This window comes from Balaenoptera musculus, chromosome 3 (assembly GCF_009873245.2).
Source record: "Balaenoptera musculus isolate JJ_BM4_2016_0621 chromosome 3, mBalMus1.pri.v3, whole genome shotgun sequence".
NCBI classification, from domain to species: Eukaryota; Metazoa; Chordata; class Mammalia; order Artiodactyla; family Balaenopteridae; genus Balaenoptera; species Balaenoptera musculus.
The window spans coordinates 56,839,387-56,858,582 of NC_045787.1; the positions used below are offsets into that span (position 1 = coordinate 56,839,387).

The following is a 19,196-nucleotide window of genomic DNA, read 5'->3' on the forward strand; positions in this document are numbered from 1 at the left end:
TGCAGCAGTACTGCAAGGGGGAGGGTGTGTTTAGCTGCCTTTTAGGGTACTTCACTCAACTATCTGCCAAGATTTTTTTAAAAATTTTAGTTATTTTATGCTGAACAAGCAGCCTGAGGTAAAGCATCGCGAAAGATCAGATACTGCATTTGTCTTTTATGAGCTACCTCTGCTCTGAGCTGGGTATGAGGTGATTACCTTAGTGGACGTAGCGGGGAGAAGCTTAAATCTTAACTGTGTGAGTAAAGTACTGGGAAAAATCACATTAAAATTATCCTACTCAAAGAAATGATCATTGCTTCTGATAGGAATATGGAAGGGTTTTTGCAAATGCTGCTGCCAGTGAGTTAAAATATTTTATCTTCAAATTAAAATATTTCGTCTTCAGATAAGAGATATAGGTAATATATAGATATGGTGGGTATTTTTTTTAGAGATGGTTATTTTATCTTTTTAGACTATTGGCTAACTTTGAGGATGTGTGGTTCAGGAAAATTTCAGAAAATATATTTCATGAAGGGCTTGATTAAATGACTAATTCAGCAAGGACCCAGAAAAAACACTAGGGCGGAAACCTGCCTAGCAATATCATTTTTGACTAGAATGATCAAGACGAGATATATGTTCATGTGAAGAAGGTAGGTGATGTGATATTTCCCTGTCATTCAAAGATGAAAAGATAAAGAATCCATCTTCTCCCACCTCCTAAACCAAGTTTCAGCAAACATAGACTAAAACGATGCTTTTTCCAATGTAATGAACTTTAGGTGTATTTTCTGGTACTTCACTTTTACATGAGGGATTTGAATGAATGAATCAATGAATAGATTAACAAATGAATGCATGAAGGAATAAACTTGATGAATATTGAACAGTAGAGGTGGCTGAGTGGCATAGTGGTGAAGATAGAAGGCCTGGGTTCAGATTTACCACCTGTGAAAACGTAAGCAAGTGTTTAAACTTGGTGTATGTCAGTTTCCTCATCTGTAAAATTGGATTTCTGATAGTATCTACTTTGTAGGTGGTATGAGGGTTTTATAAGACAAAATGTACAATTCTGAGAACTTTGGAAGCACTTAGTAGACATTGTTATTGTCACTGTTACTGTTATACCTTGTGTTAAAAAAGGAGCAGAGCATTAGGAAGAACATTTAGTTGCTTCATCCACTGGGCCGCTTCCAAAATAGTTGCTCTGGGGACCTGAAGGACATGTTATGTCTCATTGGAGTATTATCTAAATAGACACTTCTCAAAAAACATTCCACCGTACGTGATAGAAAGTTCCCATAATCAGATGGTACTGGGAAATGGTGGTTTGGCGACTACACAATTTCTTCAAAACTTTCATTGTGCTCATGTGTACTGTGACTCTCCAAAAGTGGCACTTCCCAAACCTATTTAACCACAGCATCCTCTTCTCCAGCCCAGAACCTTGCAGGGCTACTATTCCTTAAAATATACTAGGAAAAAAAACAGTGATGTAAGTGGGTGTTGAAATAAACTCATTGTTCATGGCACACCCTTCGAATACATCCTTTCTCCCGTAGGAACAATTGAAATCCAAACGACATATGCCGACATGATTTACCACGTGGGTTGTCTTCTGAATTCCAAATACAACACAATGAATTTTAGATAGAGTTTTGTTTAGCCCCTAGGCCAGCATTTGGGCCTGTGGATAAGGATTTGTGTCCAGTCCTCTTAGGGCTTTTTTGGGTCACCTTCCTTGGACTTATTCAAATGCACCGTGTGCTGAAATTAGTCACTGCTGATGAAGCGCAGGAGGTTATGTGCTTGGGCCTGGAGGCCTGATCTGACCTCTGATCTCTCAGCCTCATCTCATGCTGCTCTGTCCTTTCTCTCCCTGTGGTCCAGCCATAGGAAGTTCTTCCACTTATGTGAAAGGCCAGCCACCCCTGCCCCTTTTGTACATCTATTTCCTCTTTCAGGAATATCCTCTCCTCCACCCTTTATTCTCAACCTGGTAAACTCTTGTTCGTCTTTCAAGACCCCAGCTCCAGGGTCACTTTCCTCCAAATGCCTATCCAGACCCTCCCAATCTGGGTTAGGAGCTTTCCTTGTGATTCTATAGTGTCCAGTAAATCCTTGTGTTACTTTCCACCATATTTTGTCACTTGTTTTCCCTCTGGACTCTTTAAGTTGCTATATATTGTTTGTTTGAGATATTTACATACATTGAATGCTCAGATATTAACTCTATTATTCAATCATTTTTGGGGAAAGAATTTCAAGGCACAGAATACTGCCATCACTCTAGAAAGCTCCCTTATACCTCTTACCAACCAACCTTCACTCCCAGAAGCAGCTACTCATCTGTTTTCCATCAACCACAGGTTAATTTTGCTTATTCTAGAATGACATGGAATCAAATACTATGTACCTTTATGTGTCCAGGGTTTTTTCGCTCAACATACTGTTTTTGAGATGCATCCATACTGTTGCATGAATCTGTAATTGGTTCCCTTTTATTACTAAGGAATCTTGCTTAGATGAATTTATCACAATTATCCAGTCTTCTGTGGATGGATACCTGGCTTATTTCATAGTTTTTGGCTCTTATAAATAAAACTGCTATAAACAGTCTGTACAAGGCTTTTTGTGAATTACGTTTTCATTTTTCTTGGCTAAATACCTAGGAGTAGAATTCATCCTAGAATTGGTGCCTATTTAGCTTTTAAGAAACTGGAACAGTTTTTGAAGTAATTGTATGGGCTATAAGCTTCCTGGGTGCTGAGACAAAGTCTTGTTCAACTCGGTTTCCCTGGTGTCCGACCCAGTGCAGGGCACATACTAGGCACTCAGTGTTGATTGAAGAGTGAATGGACAAGAAGCTCAAAACAGTTTTCCTTCTGACACACCCTCTACTAACTGAAAAAATAAATAATGCTTTGTCCATCAGAGGGATGGAAACTTGACCGGCTAAATGTGGGCTTATTCCAAGCAGATGAAAAATGGGGAATAACTGCTCCCTTCTGACCCTGCCCTGGACCTACATGTGCAGGTGAAGCCAAGTATGTAGATAGACACGGGACCATAGAAGGGTCCTGATCACCAGCAGCTGCAAAACTTACCTCCTAAAGTTAAAACTCCCAGCATTCCCATTCAAAACCCTCCACAACCTACTCTTCCAACACATCCCCACCCCTTTGATTTATCTGCACAAACTCATAATTCCACCAGACCCAACAGCTCTCTTTTCTTATGGCATCCAGCATTTCCTCCCCTTTGCAGTAGGGGTGAGCTCTACCTAAAACACCTCCACCCGAGGCCACCTCTTCCTGTTGACATTCTGGTCAGCCAGGCTCAATTCCAGTTCTGTCTTTGCTCTGAAGCCTGTCCTGGCTACCACATCTAAAAGTGCTCTCTTTGGAAGATCTCTGAAGTGGTGTCCGCCTGTGGACAGTGTTCATTAGCCTCTTCTATAGTTATCTGTGTCTGCATCTTCCTAGTCCGTGAGGTAACAGGCTATCAGAGGGCAGTGTGCTCAGTGGCCCTTATTGGTCTGGAAGGCGCTGGGGCCATTGGTCACTAAGTCGCTGAGGCTACTTGCTCTTTGCTCTTGGTGGCTGATTCCACTAAAGAGAAGTTAAATTGTATGGTAATGCTATGGCTCCTTCTTAAAAAGAGTTGTTTACAGAAGAAAGAGATCTGTCTAAAAGGAGGAGGATGTAGTGCAAACTTGGGAATTTGTGTCACCTGGTAGATAATTAAAGGGAAATTCGTTTCTTAGGCTCCAGTGTTAGTCATAGGTCACAAGTCAGGAAGCACAAATATTAACATCTAGAGTAGCTCCACATGACATTTGTATGCATAAGACAATGTAAAATCATCTCCTGTAGGAAGAGATGGCTCCAAGGAGTAAAGTAATTAATCTTAGTATATATGTTCTCATTTGATTCCTGTTTTAATAAAGTCCTAATTTTGCCTCTGTTCTGCAAACTGCCTACTTCTCTAATGGTACAATTTCTAAAAGTATTTAAGTTTAATTTCCAGAAAGGTAATATAGTAATCTTTGCTCTGATTGCAAACATAAATATGAAAAGAATGCTAAGTGTGAAAATTTACATTGAACAAAACATTTTCTATATATTATGTTGTACTTTTAAAATTTTAATCATTTTTGAGTGACATAAATTCAAAGCTGCAGTTGGAAAAGATATTGCAGGGTTTGGTTTCTCAGCAAATGTTATTTCAAACAGATGAGAATTACAAAGTGTTTCTCGTTTTTAAAAAGAAAAAATATTATGTTGCTCTGAAAACTGTAAATACCAATTTCTCAGAACAGAAAAAGGCATGTAAGTTCTTTGACATCTCATAATTTTGTAGTTGATCAAGAGAAAAAAAACACTCATTTATATACCTTTAAAGAATTGGGTGCCTTTTTAAAAAAGTCTGGTAATAACATAATTATTAAGAAGTAGGTAGAACTAATTAGCTTGGGTGTGTTTGATCTAATTGCTTGCCTTCCTCTGGTTTAAAGAAAAACACTGGATCTGGTATGCTTAAGAGTTTTAACATCTGCTTTTCCCTCTACTGAACCAGTAAGAAGTAAATGCAGCATTAAAATTCCTAGGTTGATTTCCTGCATTATTCACCTGTCAGAGAAATGAATTCAGTTCTTCTTTCAGCAAAATGAGAGGCATAACTCTTTCAGTGTGGGTAGGGTCATGCAGAAGGCAGTTTCCAGTTTTATTGCCATGGTACTTAGCAGTCCCTGGTCTCTACAGCCTTAAGAGGAATTCAATGCCATGAAAATACTGCCCCGTCCTTGTAGCTGGAGACCTACATATTGTTTAATTCAGCGCAATCTTAAAAAGCTGTCCCTGCTTCTTAACAGGGACTCTGAGGAACATGATAATTTGTTTATCATGGTGAGGAACATCTTAATTTGTTTTGATTTAAAATTTGAGCTTGACATACTCCCTGATTACCTGAATGTATGCACAATTTGAAACGTACAAAATTAAGCAGAGGAGTATAATAACCGCTCATGTACCATCACCCAGCTTCAAAAAATTAGGAAATTATGGCCAGTGGTGTTTTATCTAGATTCCTACCCACCAATCCTCCATGCCCAGCAACAACACACACCCTGTGCTATTTTGAAGCAAATTCTAAAAATCATCTGTAAACATTTACTGATACATAACATTTCAGTATGTATCTCTGAAAGATAAGGCTCTCTTTTTTAAACTATTATCACACCTAGGAAAAATTATCAAAACTTCCATAATATCAACATACAGTCAGGGTTCAAGTTTCCAATTGTTTTATAAATGTAGTGCATGTGTCCTTTTTCCAGCTTGTTTTTTGGACTCAGTATGCAAATAAAGACCACACATTGCAATTGGTTGCTGTGTATTTTCATGCATTTTTTAACATAAAAGTTTTAATTATGAAAATTTCAAACTTACAGAAAAGTATAGAAAATCTATCAGGCATGCATTTAACAGATGTTAACTTTATACCATATTTGCTTCAGACATCTCTTTGCCCTTTTTTTTTTTTTGAAAGAAATGTTAGATATGAAATCCCTTCCCCTTATCTTCTTCTTTTTTCCTATTCAGAGTTATCCAATATCCTGTAATTGGTGTATATCATTTCCACAGTATGTTTTTATGCCATAAACATATATATGTATCAATAAACATATATTTTTTGTTTTGTTTTAACAAAACAAAAATATGACATATTGTTTATCGTTTATGGATACATATAAATGTAGTGGAAAACAAAAAAAATGATATATTGTTTATGGATACATACATACGTAGTGATAGTATAAAAGAGCCTGCCCTCCTTCCCTTTCTCCCCTGCTCCATGTATATGTGTGTGTATATGTCTATTTGCAACTTATTTTTTTCACTCAACGTGCATATTTGTACATGTAGCACAAATAGTTAATTTTAAACTGCTGTATGCTCTTCCATTATGTGAATAAACACCAGCATATTCATTAACTTACTAATGAGCAATTAGGATGTTTCCAATATTTTTTTATTACAAACGCTTCTCGGTAAACATCCTTTTATGCACATCTCCTTGTGCACCTGAGTGAGAGTTTATGTAGATTATGAACACCTAGAAGTAGTAGGGATGTCTTTGGTTTCGCTGGGTATTACTGATTTCTCTCTAAAATTGTATAGTATAACTCTCAGCAGCAATGTACGAGAGGTCGCGTTTCTCCAGATTCTCCCCAACACTTAGCATTGTTAGGCTTCTCAATATTTGCCGATATCATGGGTATGGAATGGGTAACCCCTTTCTTTCAATTTGTACTTCCCTAATTACCAGTGATATTTAGTTCCTTTTTAATATTTATTAGCTTTTTAGGTTTCTTCCTCTCTGAAGTGCCTGTTTATAAAGGTTTTTTTCTAACAGCAGATACTAGAACTTCAGAAGTCTCCAATCTTAATTATACAGACACGTTCATTCTTTTTGAATGGGCTCAATATATTTTGTACTTTGAGAAGTAGTTTTCCGAAAAATCATATTTATAGTTATATGTAGACATTTAAGATTAGAAAAGGACATTTGTGAGAGCTGAGCCCTTTTAAGATGGAGAAAAATCAACTGTATGAACAGAAGCTACTAAAAATAATGTCATTGACTGTTCTATCCTACTGAGACTTTGACCATCTGCCTTATTTTTTCATTTGCTCACTTTTTTTTACCTCCTATATTTTCCTCCGGAGTTCCTATACTTCTCTCAATAACTGATCAATGTTATTTTACACACACTCAACACATTCTAAAATCTATCAGCTTCATCTTCCTTCCTGGAAATTTCCCTTCCAGAATCCTCTGTCCTCTTACTCTAATATGCCCTTGTTGCTCTCCTGGCCAGCAGTGTAGCTGTCACCTGGGACATCTCTTCATATCTCTCCTGTGTTGGATCCTATTGTCCTCAATCCCAATCTTTCTCTTTTATGGCATATTCCTTTATTTGATGGAGCATATCCCTAAATCTTCCTAAGAAAAGGTCTAATAATGAAAGGATTTTTTTTTCCAAATCAGTTGAAATGTCGTTTTCATTTCATTTATTTATTTTTGCTACTTTTATACGTGGTTTTTATAATACATCTGGGCTTAGAATTCTATACCAAAATTATTTTCCTGGGCTTCCCTGGTGGCGCAGTGGTTGAGAATCTGCCTGCCAATGCAGGGGACACGGGTTCGAGCCCTGGTCTGGGAAGATCCCACATGCCGCGGAGCAACTAGGCCCGTGAGCCACAACTACTGAGCCTGCGCGTCTGGAGCCTGTGCTCCACAACAAGAGAGGCCGCGACAGTGAGAGGCCCGCGCACCGCGATGAGGAGTGGCCCCCGCTTGCCGCAACTAGAGAAAGCCCTCGCACAAAAACGAAGACCCAACACAGCCATAAATAAGTAAATTAATTAATTAATAATAAAAACAAAAACCAAAAAAACAAAAACTAAATTAGTACTTCTGTATAAAAAAAAAAAAATTATTTTCCTTCAGAATTCTGAAGGATTTGATTCTTCCACTTCTCAGCGTTGCTGTTAAAAAGTCTGATGCCATTCTGATTCCTAATTCTTTGTTTGTAACCTGTTTGTGCTTTAGGAAGCCTCTAGAATTATCACTTTATTAATTCTTGGATGAATTTTATAATATGCCTTAGTCTGGTCTTTTGTTAAAATCATTTTTACTGGTTATTCATTAGACTCTTTCAATCAAGAAATATATTTCCTTCGAATCTGTGATATTTTCTTCTTTAAAAAATTGCTTCTCTTCAGTTTTATCTTACTGGAACTGTTTCCAGTTATAAATTGGACCTCTTGGAGCCTCTGATTTTTCTGTTTTGTTTTTTCTGTTTATTTCCATTTCTTCATGTTTTTGTTCTACTTCCTGGGAGATGTTCTCATCCTTAACCTCCTACTTTTCCATTGATTTTTTAAAAAATTCAGCCAGCATATATTTAATGTCGAAGAGATTTTTCCTTGTTCTCTTATAGTTCCTATTTTATGGAATCTTGTTTGGTGGCCGAAATAGCTTTAAAATTTTTTTTGAAGATGTAATTATGGTTTTTGGATGTTTTCTTCAGCTTCTTGTGTTCCTGAGTTGTGTTCCATTTTCAAGTTAGGTTTGTTTTAAGCTCTCCTTTTCATATTCCATAGTGTACCTACCATTGTGGATTGGTGTGAGGTTTGAATTGAATGCTTGACTCGAGGTCAAATAATGTTAGTGGCTTAAAGAGAGAAGCCCTATTATGCAGTTCTATCTTGACTACATTTTCAGCTTCATTCCTACTGAGAAGACAAGGATTAGAATAAATGAAATTGTAAGGTACTTTCTAAACATAAGAATTCCAAATTGATGATTCCCACAACTCTAATTACAGTAGGTAGAATTTTTGAATAAGGTATTCACTAATTCATTCATTCATTTGACATTATATATTGACACCTACTATTGTTAGGAACTGAAATTTACTCAGATATTGTTGGACTAGATGTACATCTTTTAGTTCCTATTTCTTAAAAAATGTTACTTTTTAGTTTTAAGTAAACTCAGAAGACTAAAGTATAGGAATCCAAATTCTAAAAGAACATTATCAATTCACTGCTATGGACAAATGGACTCAGGGTATAAAATGAGATCTTTTCTGAATTATATTTCACTGAGGAGATGTTAGATTTTCCAGGCAAGAGCAAAGACCATACCTGAATCTGTATCATTTTTATGGGGAGCTATAAACTCAAATGAACCTCATCTATTTTCTGGAATAGGTTAATAGAAATTGTGTATCTTTCTTTTTTTTTTTTTTCCAATTCAGACAGAAAGTCACAAAAATTATACTCATCCTCATCAGTTCACTCAGTCCCATGTAATTAATTTTTTTTTATCTTGATCTTTTGTTAGCACTTTTATGAGTTCATCAGTTTTTCATTAGAGTTCTGAAAATGCTTATTCATTCAGTTCAGCAGTACAGTCAGTTACCAGAAACCTGTACTTGTCAGAGTCTTTTCCATGAATTTCTTGAAGATGAAACCCTTTTGTAGGAACATATTTGCCAAAGCATCAGAGTACACCCAGAACTGTCTGCAAATGACAAAAGACTTAAAAATGACCACAGTTAAAGATTTGATGAAAGCTCATAATAATGCAGTTGACAAGAAAATTAGTTATTTCTGAGATATACATTTTAAAGTAATAACTAGGATTATCACTTATAACATTATTGTGTATCTTTCTAAATAGATATAACCCCCTACACAGCACTTGCCAATGACTTGTCATACAGTTGTATTAAAACTGATCTATACATATTTCACATCCAGAAGAGACATCTAATTTATTGCCACAGTATTCTGTTTATATCAGACATGTAGAAGCTATGCTATTGGAATAACAGAGAGCCCTTTATAATTTTATAGTCCAAGTATATGAAAGAGTATGGACTTTAAAAAAACTTACCATGGAACATGTACAAAAATAGAATCATTTAATGAATTAACGATTACCGACACAGCCAATCCTGTTTCATCGATGCCCTTTTCTCTTGTCCTCTCATGTTAGGTTATCTTAAAGCAAATCCAGGATATCCTATCATTTCATCCCAAAATATTCAATAGTTCAGTATCTTTCTCTAAAAGATATGGACTCTTTCTCTTTTTTTAAGCATCACCACAGTATCATTTTTTTTTTTTTAATGTGGACCATTTTTAAAGTCTTTATTGAATTTGCTACAACATTGCTACTGTTTTATGTTTTGGTTTTTTTGGCCATGAGGCATGTGGAATCTTCGCTCCCCGACCAGGGATCAAACCCACACCCCCTGCAATGGAAGGCAAGGTCTTAACCACTGGACTGCCCGGGAAGTCCCCACGGTATCGTTATTACACCTTAAAAAATTTAACAGTTTTTACTTAAAATCATACTCTCAGTACTTGAATTTCTCTGATTGTCTCAATTTTTTTTCCCTTGGTTTGTTTGAATTGGGATCCAAATAATTTCATGTATTGCATTTGGTTTGTGTATCTCACAAGTCTTTTAATCTAAAGTTCCGTTGCCTTTAAAAGAAATCTTACAACTTGTTGAAAAGACTGGGTTGCTTATTTGGTGAAAAGACTTTTTTTTTTTCTGAAAAAAATATAGTTTCTGAAAAATTTTCTACATTCTGGATTTTGCTGATTGCTTCCCTGTGGTGTCGCTTAACGTAGTCTTCTGTCTCTATATTTCCTGTAAACTGGTAGTTGGGAATAGACGTTTGATATTTGACTAGATGCAGGCTTTATTTTTTGACATGAAAAAATCTTCATAGATGGAGTTGTCTGTTTCCTATATTGTAGATGTTGTATATTTCCTCTTGCATCCCATCAGGAGGCTTGAGGTGTCCGTTTCTCTCTTTGTGATATTAAGATTGACCCGTGGGTTCGGATGTTGTCCATCCATTATAAAGTTCCCCATCAGCTCTTCTCCTAATGCTTTTAGCAGCCATTGATGATGATTGCCCGAGTCTGCTATAGATGTTATATACAGGGTTAAGAGTCTCTGAATTTGGAAAACCTCACCTATTTCCAGCTTCCCACCCCTGATTTATTCTGGCATCTTGGTCATTTATTGTCTCTTTCTTTCTTAGTCTATAATAGATTTATTATTCTCTAGTGCACTATTCCCCAAAGTATATTACATAGAACACAACACTGAAAAGTACACTATGAGAAAAAGCTCCCCGAGTTTGGGACCTGCCACATACAGTTTTTCCCTCTCAGAGATTAATAATACAGGTGAGCCTATTAAAGTTCTGAGGAATTTGTCAATAAAGACACTTGATTAACCCGGAGTTTCATCAACTTACTTGATCACTGTGTTCTTTTATCATTAATACCTATTAGAATCCTGATTAGAGAAACACACTTTGAAATGCATCTCAAAGAAGAGGGGAAGGTGGAGGCACTTGCCCCGTTCTCCTGTGGGACTTGCTGATGTTAAGGTCATGACTCAGTAACACGGGCACCCTTCTGGGTGAGAGAGTGTGAGAGCAAATCAAAGTTCACACAGAGACAATTGACATATCATAATGCGTCTTGTGTTAACATAATTGTAACCTCATTGTATTGATTGCTTCAATTGCTGTGTTTCCTATTGGTGTTACCTACATAACCAACATAGATTATTCCAAATATGTTAATTACTGGCAAGAAAATAAAGTCCAACTCTAACAGTCACAACTTAAAAAAATTATGAGCTTGCTTTCTTTTTTTTTTTTTTTTTAAACATCTTTATTGAAGTATAATTGCCTTACAATAGTGTGTTAGCTTCTGCTTTATAACAAAGTGAATCAGTTATACATATACAATATGTTCCCATTTCTCTTCCCTCTTGCATCTCCCTCCCTCCCGCCCTCCCCATCCCACCCCTCTAGGTGGTCACAAAGCACCGAGCTGATCTCCCTGTGCTATGCGGCTGCTTCCCACTAGCTATCTATTTTACATTTGGTAGTGTATATATGTCCATGACACTCTCTTACCCTGTCACATCTCACCCCACCCCCTCCCCATATCCTCAAGTCCATTCTCTAGTAGGTCTGTGTCTTTATTCCCGTCTTTGAGCTTGCTTTCTTACATTACACATTTACACGTATACAACCCCAGAGTACACTTCGGTTATTTTATTTCAGGTGCAGGATTGGTACGTGAGGAGTAATGAAGGGAATCCTAACACTCATTGAGATCGTTGGCTTCAGATATCCAGATTGGTTTTTATGCCAGATGCTCACATGCTGTTTGTGGCTCACTATGGGAAATGCAGTTGAGCAAAAGCAGTGAGGGAGACCAAACTTCCTTAGCTCTGAGGACACCTTGAGTTTTGTACAATAAGTGTTTTCCATTAGAAGGAAAATGCTGTGCATTAATGCTCCTGAGAAAAAAATAGTGATTGCCAGTAATGCCATCAGGAAACCATTTTGTAAATGTTTCACAGTATAAGCATGAATCGATCATTAAATGGGGGACTACAACTTATTTTGCAGACTTGGAATATGAATGACAATTTTTTTTGAGGTGGTGTTATTCTAGGAAAGTGTGAATTTTGATTATAGGAACTTGCAAGAGGGATACAGTAGTACAGAGTATGAGTCGGAACACTTCATTAAAATAACCAAGAACAGAGCCAAGACCCAGAGACATGAAGCTCTGTTTTGTGAGTCTTCTTGGGGAGAATGGATTGGGATAAGACACGGAGAGGGCTGACACGTGTCATCAATGATCCGAACATTGACTCAACGTGCTTTTGTAGCACTGGCCTGCTGTCTGCCTGGCCATTGGGTAATGTGGAGTTAAATTCAGACCTGGACAGTTAATGTTTATGATGGAAGTTATCCTGGTGCTTTTAAATTGAAACAAAGCTTTTCTTTAAAAATTATTAGGATTTAAAATGCTTTTCTATTCAGAAAATCCAGAAAAAGGCAAAGACTACATGAATTAAATATTTTAAAACAATAGACAACCGCTTTCTTTATGACAAACTACTGTTAGGTTTGCTGTTAATAGAAGGGAAGATCAAGTGTAGATTTTGACCGTGGACCTTATCTTCCACTCATTAGGTAGCTTTCCAAATCCTGTGCTCTGAGGGCTGTGTGGGCTCAACTCAAATACGTGTTGTAGGGAAAGACTGAAAGTAGAAGGGTGGGGCATATGTCCGGAAATTACCCTAAAAACATTATTTTAAATGCAACTTAAGGTAATAAATTTGTATTCCTTGAGCAGAAAGCAGTTGAAAAATGAATTCATTTGTTGCACTTCTAGAATAGTATTTGGTGCATTACTGACACAAAACACAGGTGTAAACATTCTCCTACAGTATAAGAAGTTTAAGAGGCCTGAATGATGATTTCAGTTCAATCCTTCATGAACTGAAGCCCAGAGAGCGGAAGTGACTCGCCCAAGGTTACATTTACCTTGTGGTTTAAAAGATTTCATTCACTTCTCAGCTTGGGAGGCACTTCATTCATTTTCAGTGTGACACATGGTTGCATTTTACACCTTGACTTTACAGTCTAGTCTTGCAAATAACCAATTATCCAGTTGGCTCAAAAGAATAATAATGATGGTGAGCTGATGCAGGGAAGGCCAATTTTTCTTCCCGCTCGTGTCAGCTTTTCAGGTGCCGATACCTACGGTTGTATGTCATCCAGATCCCACATTCTCTTCCTTCATAGTTTGAAATTCCAATAGCAGGTGAGCAAAGTGTGAAAATGATAAATGCAAAGTCAACAAATGCATTTTTAGCCCTTCAAGGCTGCAATGAAGGGCTAAAAATAGGGGGATTTGGGGAACTGTCTCTGGGTATCAGCACATCATACAGCCCATGGCCTGGGTGTTTTCCACCCCCTGCCCATAAGACAAAGGGGATAGTACCAGCCAAAATGTGTATACTTAATCATTTTTAGAAACTTCATGAGAAGACTTACTTAGACCCTACAGTGAGACTGAGGAAATTTCTTGTGAAGGAAGAAGTTTTAGGCTGTGAAGAAAAGTTCAGCTAAATAGGAAAAAAAATCCTTGCACCAAGATTCTACTTCTCCACCTGGTTTAGCTAGGCTTTGATGTGATTTAGCCTATTTGTCCTTATTTTAAGGTTAATAATGCTCACTCTGTTGAGTTTCCAGAGGTATGGGAAGGAGCAAATTATTTCTTTTATGTCAACTAAGAGGGACAGTTGTGTTGAGACAGTAGATCAAAAGGTTCTTTGTAGTTTGAAGTTTTGTTTCATCATAAGAGCATTTGGTTTTTTATCTGACCAAATTATGATTGTGTTAATATTTCTTTGCTTATTAAAAAATGAGGTATTCTATTTTTTTGAATTTTATTTTATTTTTTTATACAGCAGGTTCTTATTAGTTATCCATTTTATACATATTAGTGTATATATATCAATCCCAATCGCCCAATTCATCACACCCCCCCACCCCCCCACCACTTTCCCCCCTTGGTGTCCATATGTTTGTTCGCTACATCTGTGTCTCAATTTCTGCCCTGCAAACCGGTTCATCTGTACCATTTTTCTAGGATCCACATATATGCGTTAATATACGATATTTGTTTTTCTCTTTCTGACTTACTTCACTCTGTATGACAGTCTCTAGATCCATCCACGTCTCAACAAATGACCCAATTTCGTTCCTTTTTATGGCTGAGTAATATTCCATTGTATGTATGTACCATATCTTCTTTATCCATTCGTCTGTCGATGGGCATTTAGTTGCTTCCATGACATTGCTATTGTAAATAGTGCTGCAATGAACATTGGGGTGCATGTGTCTTTTTGAATTATGGTTTTCTCTGGATATATACCCAGTAGTGGGATTGCTGGGTCATACGGTAATTCTATTTTTAGTTTTTTAAGGAACCTCCATACTGTTCTCCATAGTGGCTGTATCAATTTGCATTCCCACCAACAGTACAAGAGGGTTCTTTTCTCCACAAAAAAAGAGGTATTCTATTTTTATTTCCAGTAATTTACAGGCATTTTGATCACAAATAAAATTGGATGATTAATTCTACTCCCCAAGAATTCTGCTTTCTGAATCAACGAGGGTTTATTTTAACAAATGTTTTTTCAGTTTAGGGTTCTATATGACGATCCTACTCTCTAGGGCAGAGCGTGTGGAAAAAGGTGGCTGACCTTGAGAAATATACAATTGCTGTGCTGGAGTTCTTTCAGGGTTGAAATGGAGGAATAAAATCAGAAATCACAGGACGGTTTCTAATTTCAAAGACAGACTGTCTGACCTTGCCTAAGTAGTTCAGGTAGAAACCAAGAAGGAACGTGGAGAAGGAAATTGAGTTCCCCTCCAGGTGACACACAAGCTCAACATGAATACATATGGGATTACAACGTGGGCCATTCATTCACTTTAGGGTCCAGGAGATGTTTTTCTCCTGTATTTTTATTCTTATTTGAAAAAGTTCTGATTAAATCTCTCTCTCTACCCGCCTTATACTCACACACAAATGAAAAATCTCCCCCCATGTTTACTCTTGGTTCTCTATCTTCCTGAACTGGAGCCTACAATTTAAGATAAAAGAATTCTTTCTGAAATGTATTTGGTTCTTTGGCTCTTTTTGAACAAGTCTTTTCTTGAAACCATGAAGGGGACTTCCCAGATACCTAGAATCACCAGTATTTTGGATTCTTTGCTGCATGTTTCATACCCCAGAGGAAGGAAACTTACATGGATTAAGAACTTCCCTTCTGCCCGCTTTGTCACATTTGTCAGCAATCACCTCCCAACTGCCTCTTTCAATGGATGATTGTTCATTCTCCCTGTAGCGCCTCTTGCACTCTGGCTGGACCTTCTGTGGGCTAGGAGGCAGCGCTGTGGCTGGTGGCTTAGGTGAACTGTTCTCCAGTCTGTCAGCCTCTGCTAGATGGAAGTTCTGAGGCGTGTTTTTGTTTTTTAGGTTGTATAATATTAAACATCAGTAGTTTAACTGGGAACGTTTATTTTTAGAGGTGAAATGGTTTTATTTCCATGGCTAGGAAAAGGAGTTAAAAGTGTGAAAATGTGTGGTGACCACAGACAGGCGAAGGACAGAGAACATTCTAGGTTGATCTGTATTGCCCTGATAGTGAAATCATTGCCTGGGTTTTTTTGTGTTTACCTGATTGAATGAGGGAGGTTCCTAATTTTATAGTAATTACTGTGTCGGTTTGGAGGAGCTCAGAATGTCTTTTTCTTTCTTTTTTTGGTAAGGGACTGTTCAAAATTTGGTACTTAGGGAGGTTAAGCATTACACATCCAGGGTGTCTTAATTCTGCAAAGATGGTCAAGTCATTTCCAGCACAACGAGAAATGGGGACCATGAGAATCTTGAGCAGATGAGCAAGTGGGAATGATCCTCTGAGTTCAAATCTGGATTACTTCCTAGCTGCACGATGGGCAAGAATTTAGCGTGAGCTTCAGTTTCCCAATCTGTAAATTGTGCGTTACAACATTTTGAGGCTTAAGGAGATGATGACTGTCAAAGGCCTGGAACAGCTGCTGTGCTCAGAGAAGGCACCGTACACATGGTGGATTCAGAGGCATTTTCAGTAGTCATGTTTTCAGTAGTGAGTGAGAGCCCAGTATCTGAGGTACGGGATTAGGATCAACAGAATCAAGTCACCCCAATGTAAATGGATTTTTTCTTTGTGCCCCATTGATACCTAGAGTGAGGGGTGGCCTAAACCTTTGAGCAGAGCTGTGGAGTGCAGCCTCACCTCCTTTCCCCAACCCCTCCCTTCCCCTCCCCTCCTTTCCCTTCCCCTTCCCCCTTCCCTCTCCTCCCCTCCCTTCCATTTTCGCCCCTCCCTTCTCCTCCCCACCTCTCTCCTCCCCTCCTCTCCCCCCAGGGTCCTCCTGGGCTGGCTTTGGAGGCACAGGTCAGCTCCTCCAGGTGACCTGTGTCTACTTCCTGCGGCCCTGACTGCCCCTCTCCCACTGGCTCTTCCTCCTATTGGAAGACGTGATGAAAGGGGGTGTAGCAAAGGAAGCCGCATCCCTGAAGGTGGAGCCTTGTCAGGACATTTTGCTCTTCGTTCCAGCCAGGCCTTGCTTCCTGTCTCTGCTAATAACCAAAGATCCTTGTCAGGAGCGTAAAAATGACAAGCATTTTTGTCACCACAGTGCTGGCAGTTATGTGTATCCATCTAAATAATAGAGGCTTTGAATAAAATGTGGCAAGGATTAGAATGACCTCTTGTTAATGACTGAAAAAAGAACAGGTGGGCCTCAGGGCTCTGCATCTTCCCCACCTGGGTTTCCATGTAGACTGCTTTTTGCTCCAACTGAAGCTGGTTATTTGTAATTTTCCCACATAGCCAGGCTTCCGGGAGGGTGGTCAGTGGAGCAATGCAGAGAATATGGTTTGCAGCAACAGCCTTGCTTTTTTTTCAAATCAAAACCCCCCTTTGCCTTTCCTTTAAACCATGTATTAGAGGGTTTTATCAGAAAAGGGAAAATAGGCTGTGCCCTGCTGTTGCTAGGTAACCAGAAAAATAACAAACCCAGTCAGAGTTGTTACCAGGACGATTTTCCCCAGGAACCTGGCTCCTTTTGCTAAGTGATTTGTGTGGTGTTAACAGATTTGCATAATGGTGAGGCTGGAGGGTCTCCATCCTTCATCTCCTTTCTCCCCTCCCCTCCCCCCATATCAGGAAAGTCCCAGGTACGTTATTTGAGTCTTCCCGATCAGTTCCGGACTTTGAGTTACTCTGAGGGAAGATGCTGTACAGATGCAAATATGGCTTATTGCACGTAGCCGGAGTAGATAACTGTATTTCTAAGAGGTTGAACCCATTTTTTAAAATAACTGGGCACCCCCTTCTCAGCAGGTGCAGTGTTTGAACAGCCCACAAATGGTAACAAGTTTTTGGTTGATGGTTTTGCTGGGAGTATTTTGTAAAGGTTATTTTTAGCCACAGGAGATGTTTGTACACCCAACCAACCATTTTAGTGATTTTGATTAAATCATTAGATATCCATTTCATTCCTTTCTCACCGGACTCCGTCATCTCTCCGTGGCTAGCTCTATGGCCACAGCATTTCCCAATCTTCGAGGGCTCTGAACTCTGATTCATGGTTTCACCTGACTTGTAGGTCTCAAGCTGACTCTCCTGTGACCTGTGCTGTCTGTTGCAGATTTGGACCTTTCTCAGACTGCATACCCGCCTCCCCTGGACTCAAATCCGCATGGCCCTCAGCTGCAAACGTTCATAGCAGAAGCAAAGCTAAATCTACAGAGAGTAACCAGACAAGATGGGGAAACTGGAGATGGAGCAGAAGAAACTATTGTTTACCTCTAATTGTGTTGTTATTTTTCCAAATGAAACAAAATACTGGCATTTTGGGGAGAATTTTTTTTTTCCTTTCCTGACGTGTGTGTGACTGTGTCCAAATTGCTTTAGGAGTAATGTTTAATATTTCGTGCAAGTTTATTTTGGGGGCATGAGTCTAATAATTAAATTATTGAAAACAACTCTGTTTGTATCATCATTAACTTATCACACCTAATTCCAGACTCCTGGAGGAGAAATTAACTTAGAGAAGCAGAAATATGTTCAAAGTTGTTATGACCCTAGAGTAAAATTCCATATTGTATTTTCTACGGGATCATTTGTTTTTTGAAATGCCTTTTAAGATCTAGGTGAAGCACTTTGGATGGAAAGAGTATATAATTGGCAGATTTTCACAATCACAGCAGCTGATTAGGAGGAGTGACCTCAGGGCCCTCAAAGGCGAGGAGGATGTGGGAAAGGACTTTTCTTTTCTTGGCTAGTCTTTGGGACATCAAAGGGGTCACTCCTGGTGGTGAACAGTCACCAAGCAACCGAGGTACCCTATTTGGACCCCTGTCCTTACCGGGTGGCCACTCTGCTGTGGACACAATCTGGACTCTTGGGACCTGGGCCAGAGACTGTTCAGATGCATCTTCGTGGTCCTAATGCTTGTGGGCTTTGAAGTCATAGTTCAGCAGCATCTTTCACACAGCCCAGAGGCAGGGCCCCAGCAAGTCGGTTCGAGGTAAACTTTAGTAGCAACACTTTGCTACTGAAGTAAGACTTTAGTAGCCCTTGCTTCTCTCAGCTGGCCCTGCCTCCTTCTGGTCCCGGGAGCACCAAAGACCACTACTCACTGGAAGGATCGCTGCCCAGCAGTTACTGAAGGACAAAAACTGCTCTCTCGGGGAAGCTTGCTGCCTGAATGTGCTTTTCCACAAAGGAAAACTGGCACGTCTTGCTTTCAGGGTAATATGGGTCTCTGTGTGAGAAAATAAACCAGGAAATGTTTTCAGTTTGTTCTTCAGAAGTATTTGTGTATGTTTTGGTCAGTGTCAATAAATATCTTTTACCTCGCTATTTTACTTTGAAATTTTAAAACTGTTTAGAACCATAGTAAAATACACATTTCACACTCAAACACAATCTCCCTTTATTAAAAATGAAAATAAAGGAGGAATACTAAATTCACCCAGGCTTGCAACACTTACCAGGAGGGAGCTGTGATAGGAAGAGAAAAAATTTTACCCCGATTCCGTTATGTTTTTTTCCCACTTAAGTTACCAGGGGAATAACTAACCTATATTTTCACTTGGGCAAGTCTAATCTGAGTTTAAAAAAAAACCTTTTGGGGGACACTCTTTTTTCTGACTCTTGCTGCTTCTGGCCAT

General features: G+C 38.7%; 1 protein-coding gene across 5 annotated transcripts in view; it reads left to right on the plus strand.

Annotated features, from left to right (window-relative positions):
- ARHGEF28 (Rho guanine nucleotide exchange factor 28) overlaps positions 1-18,881 on the plus strand; it is a 309,300-nt gene extending 290,419 nt beyond the window's left edge. For 4 of the 5 annotated variants that reach the window (XM_036846524.1, XM_036846525.1, XM_036846526.1 and 1 more), the window contains one exon: positions 17,669-18,854. In XM_036846524.1, the coding sequence (XP_036702419.1) occupies positions 17,669-17,832 (164 nt within the window). In that variant the 3' untranslated portion in view covers positions 17,833-18,854. Of the gene's footprint in view, positions 1-17,668 lie in introns of all 5 variants that reach the window. The other variant, XM_036846527.1, reaches the window with a different exon arrangement.
- Positions 18,882-19,196: the final 315 nt, after the last annotated feature.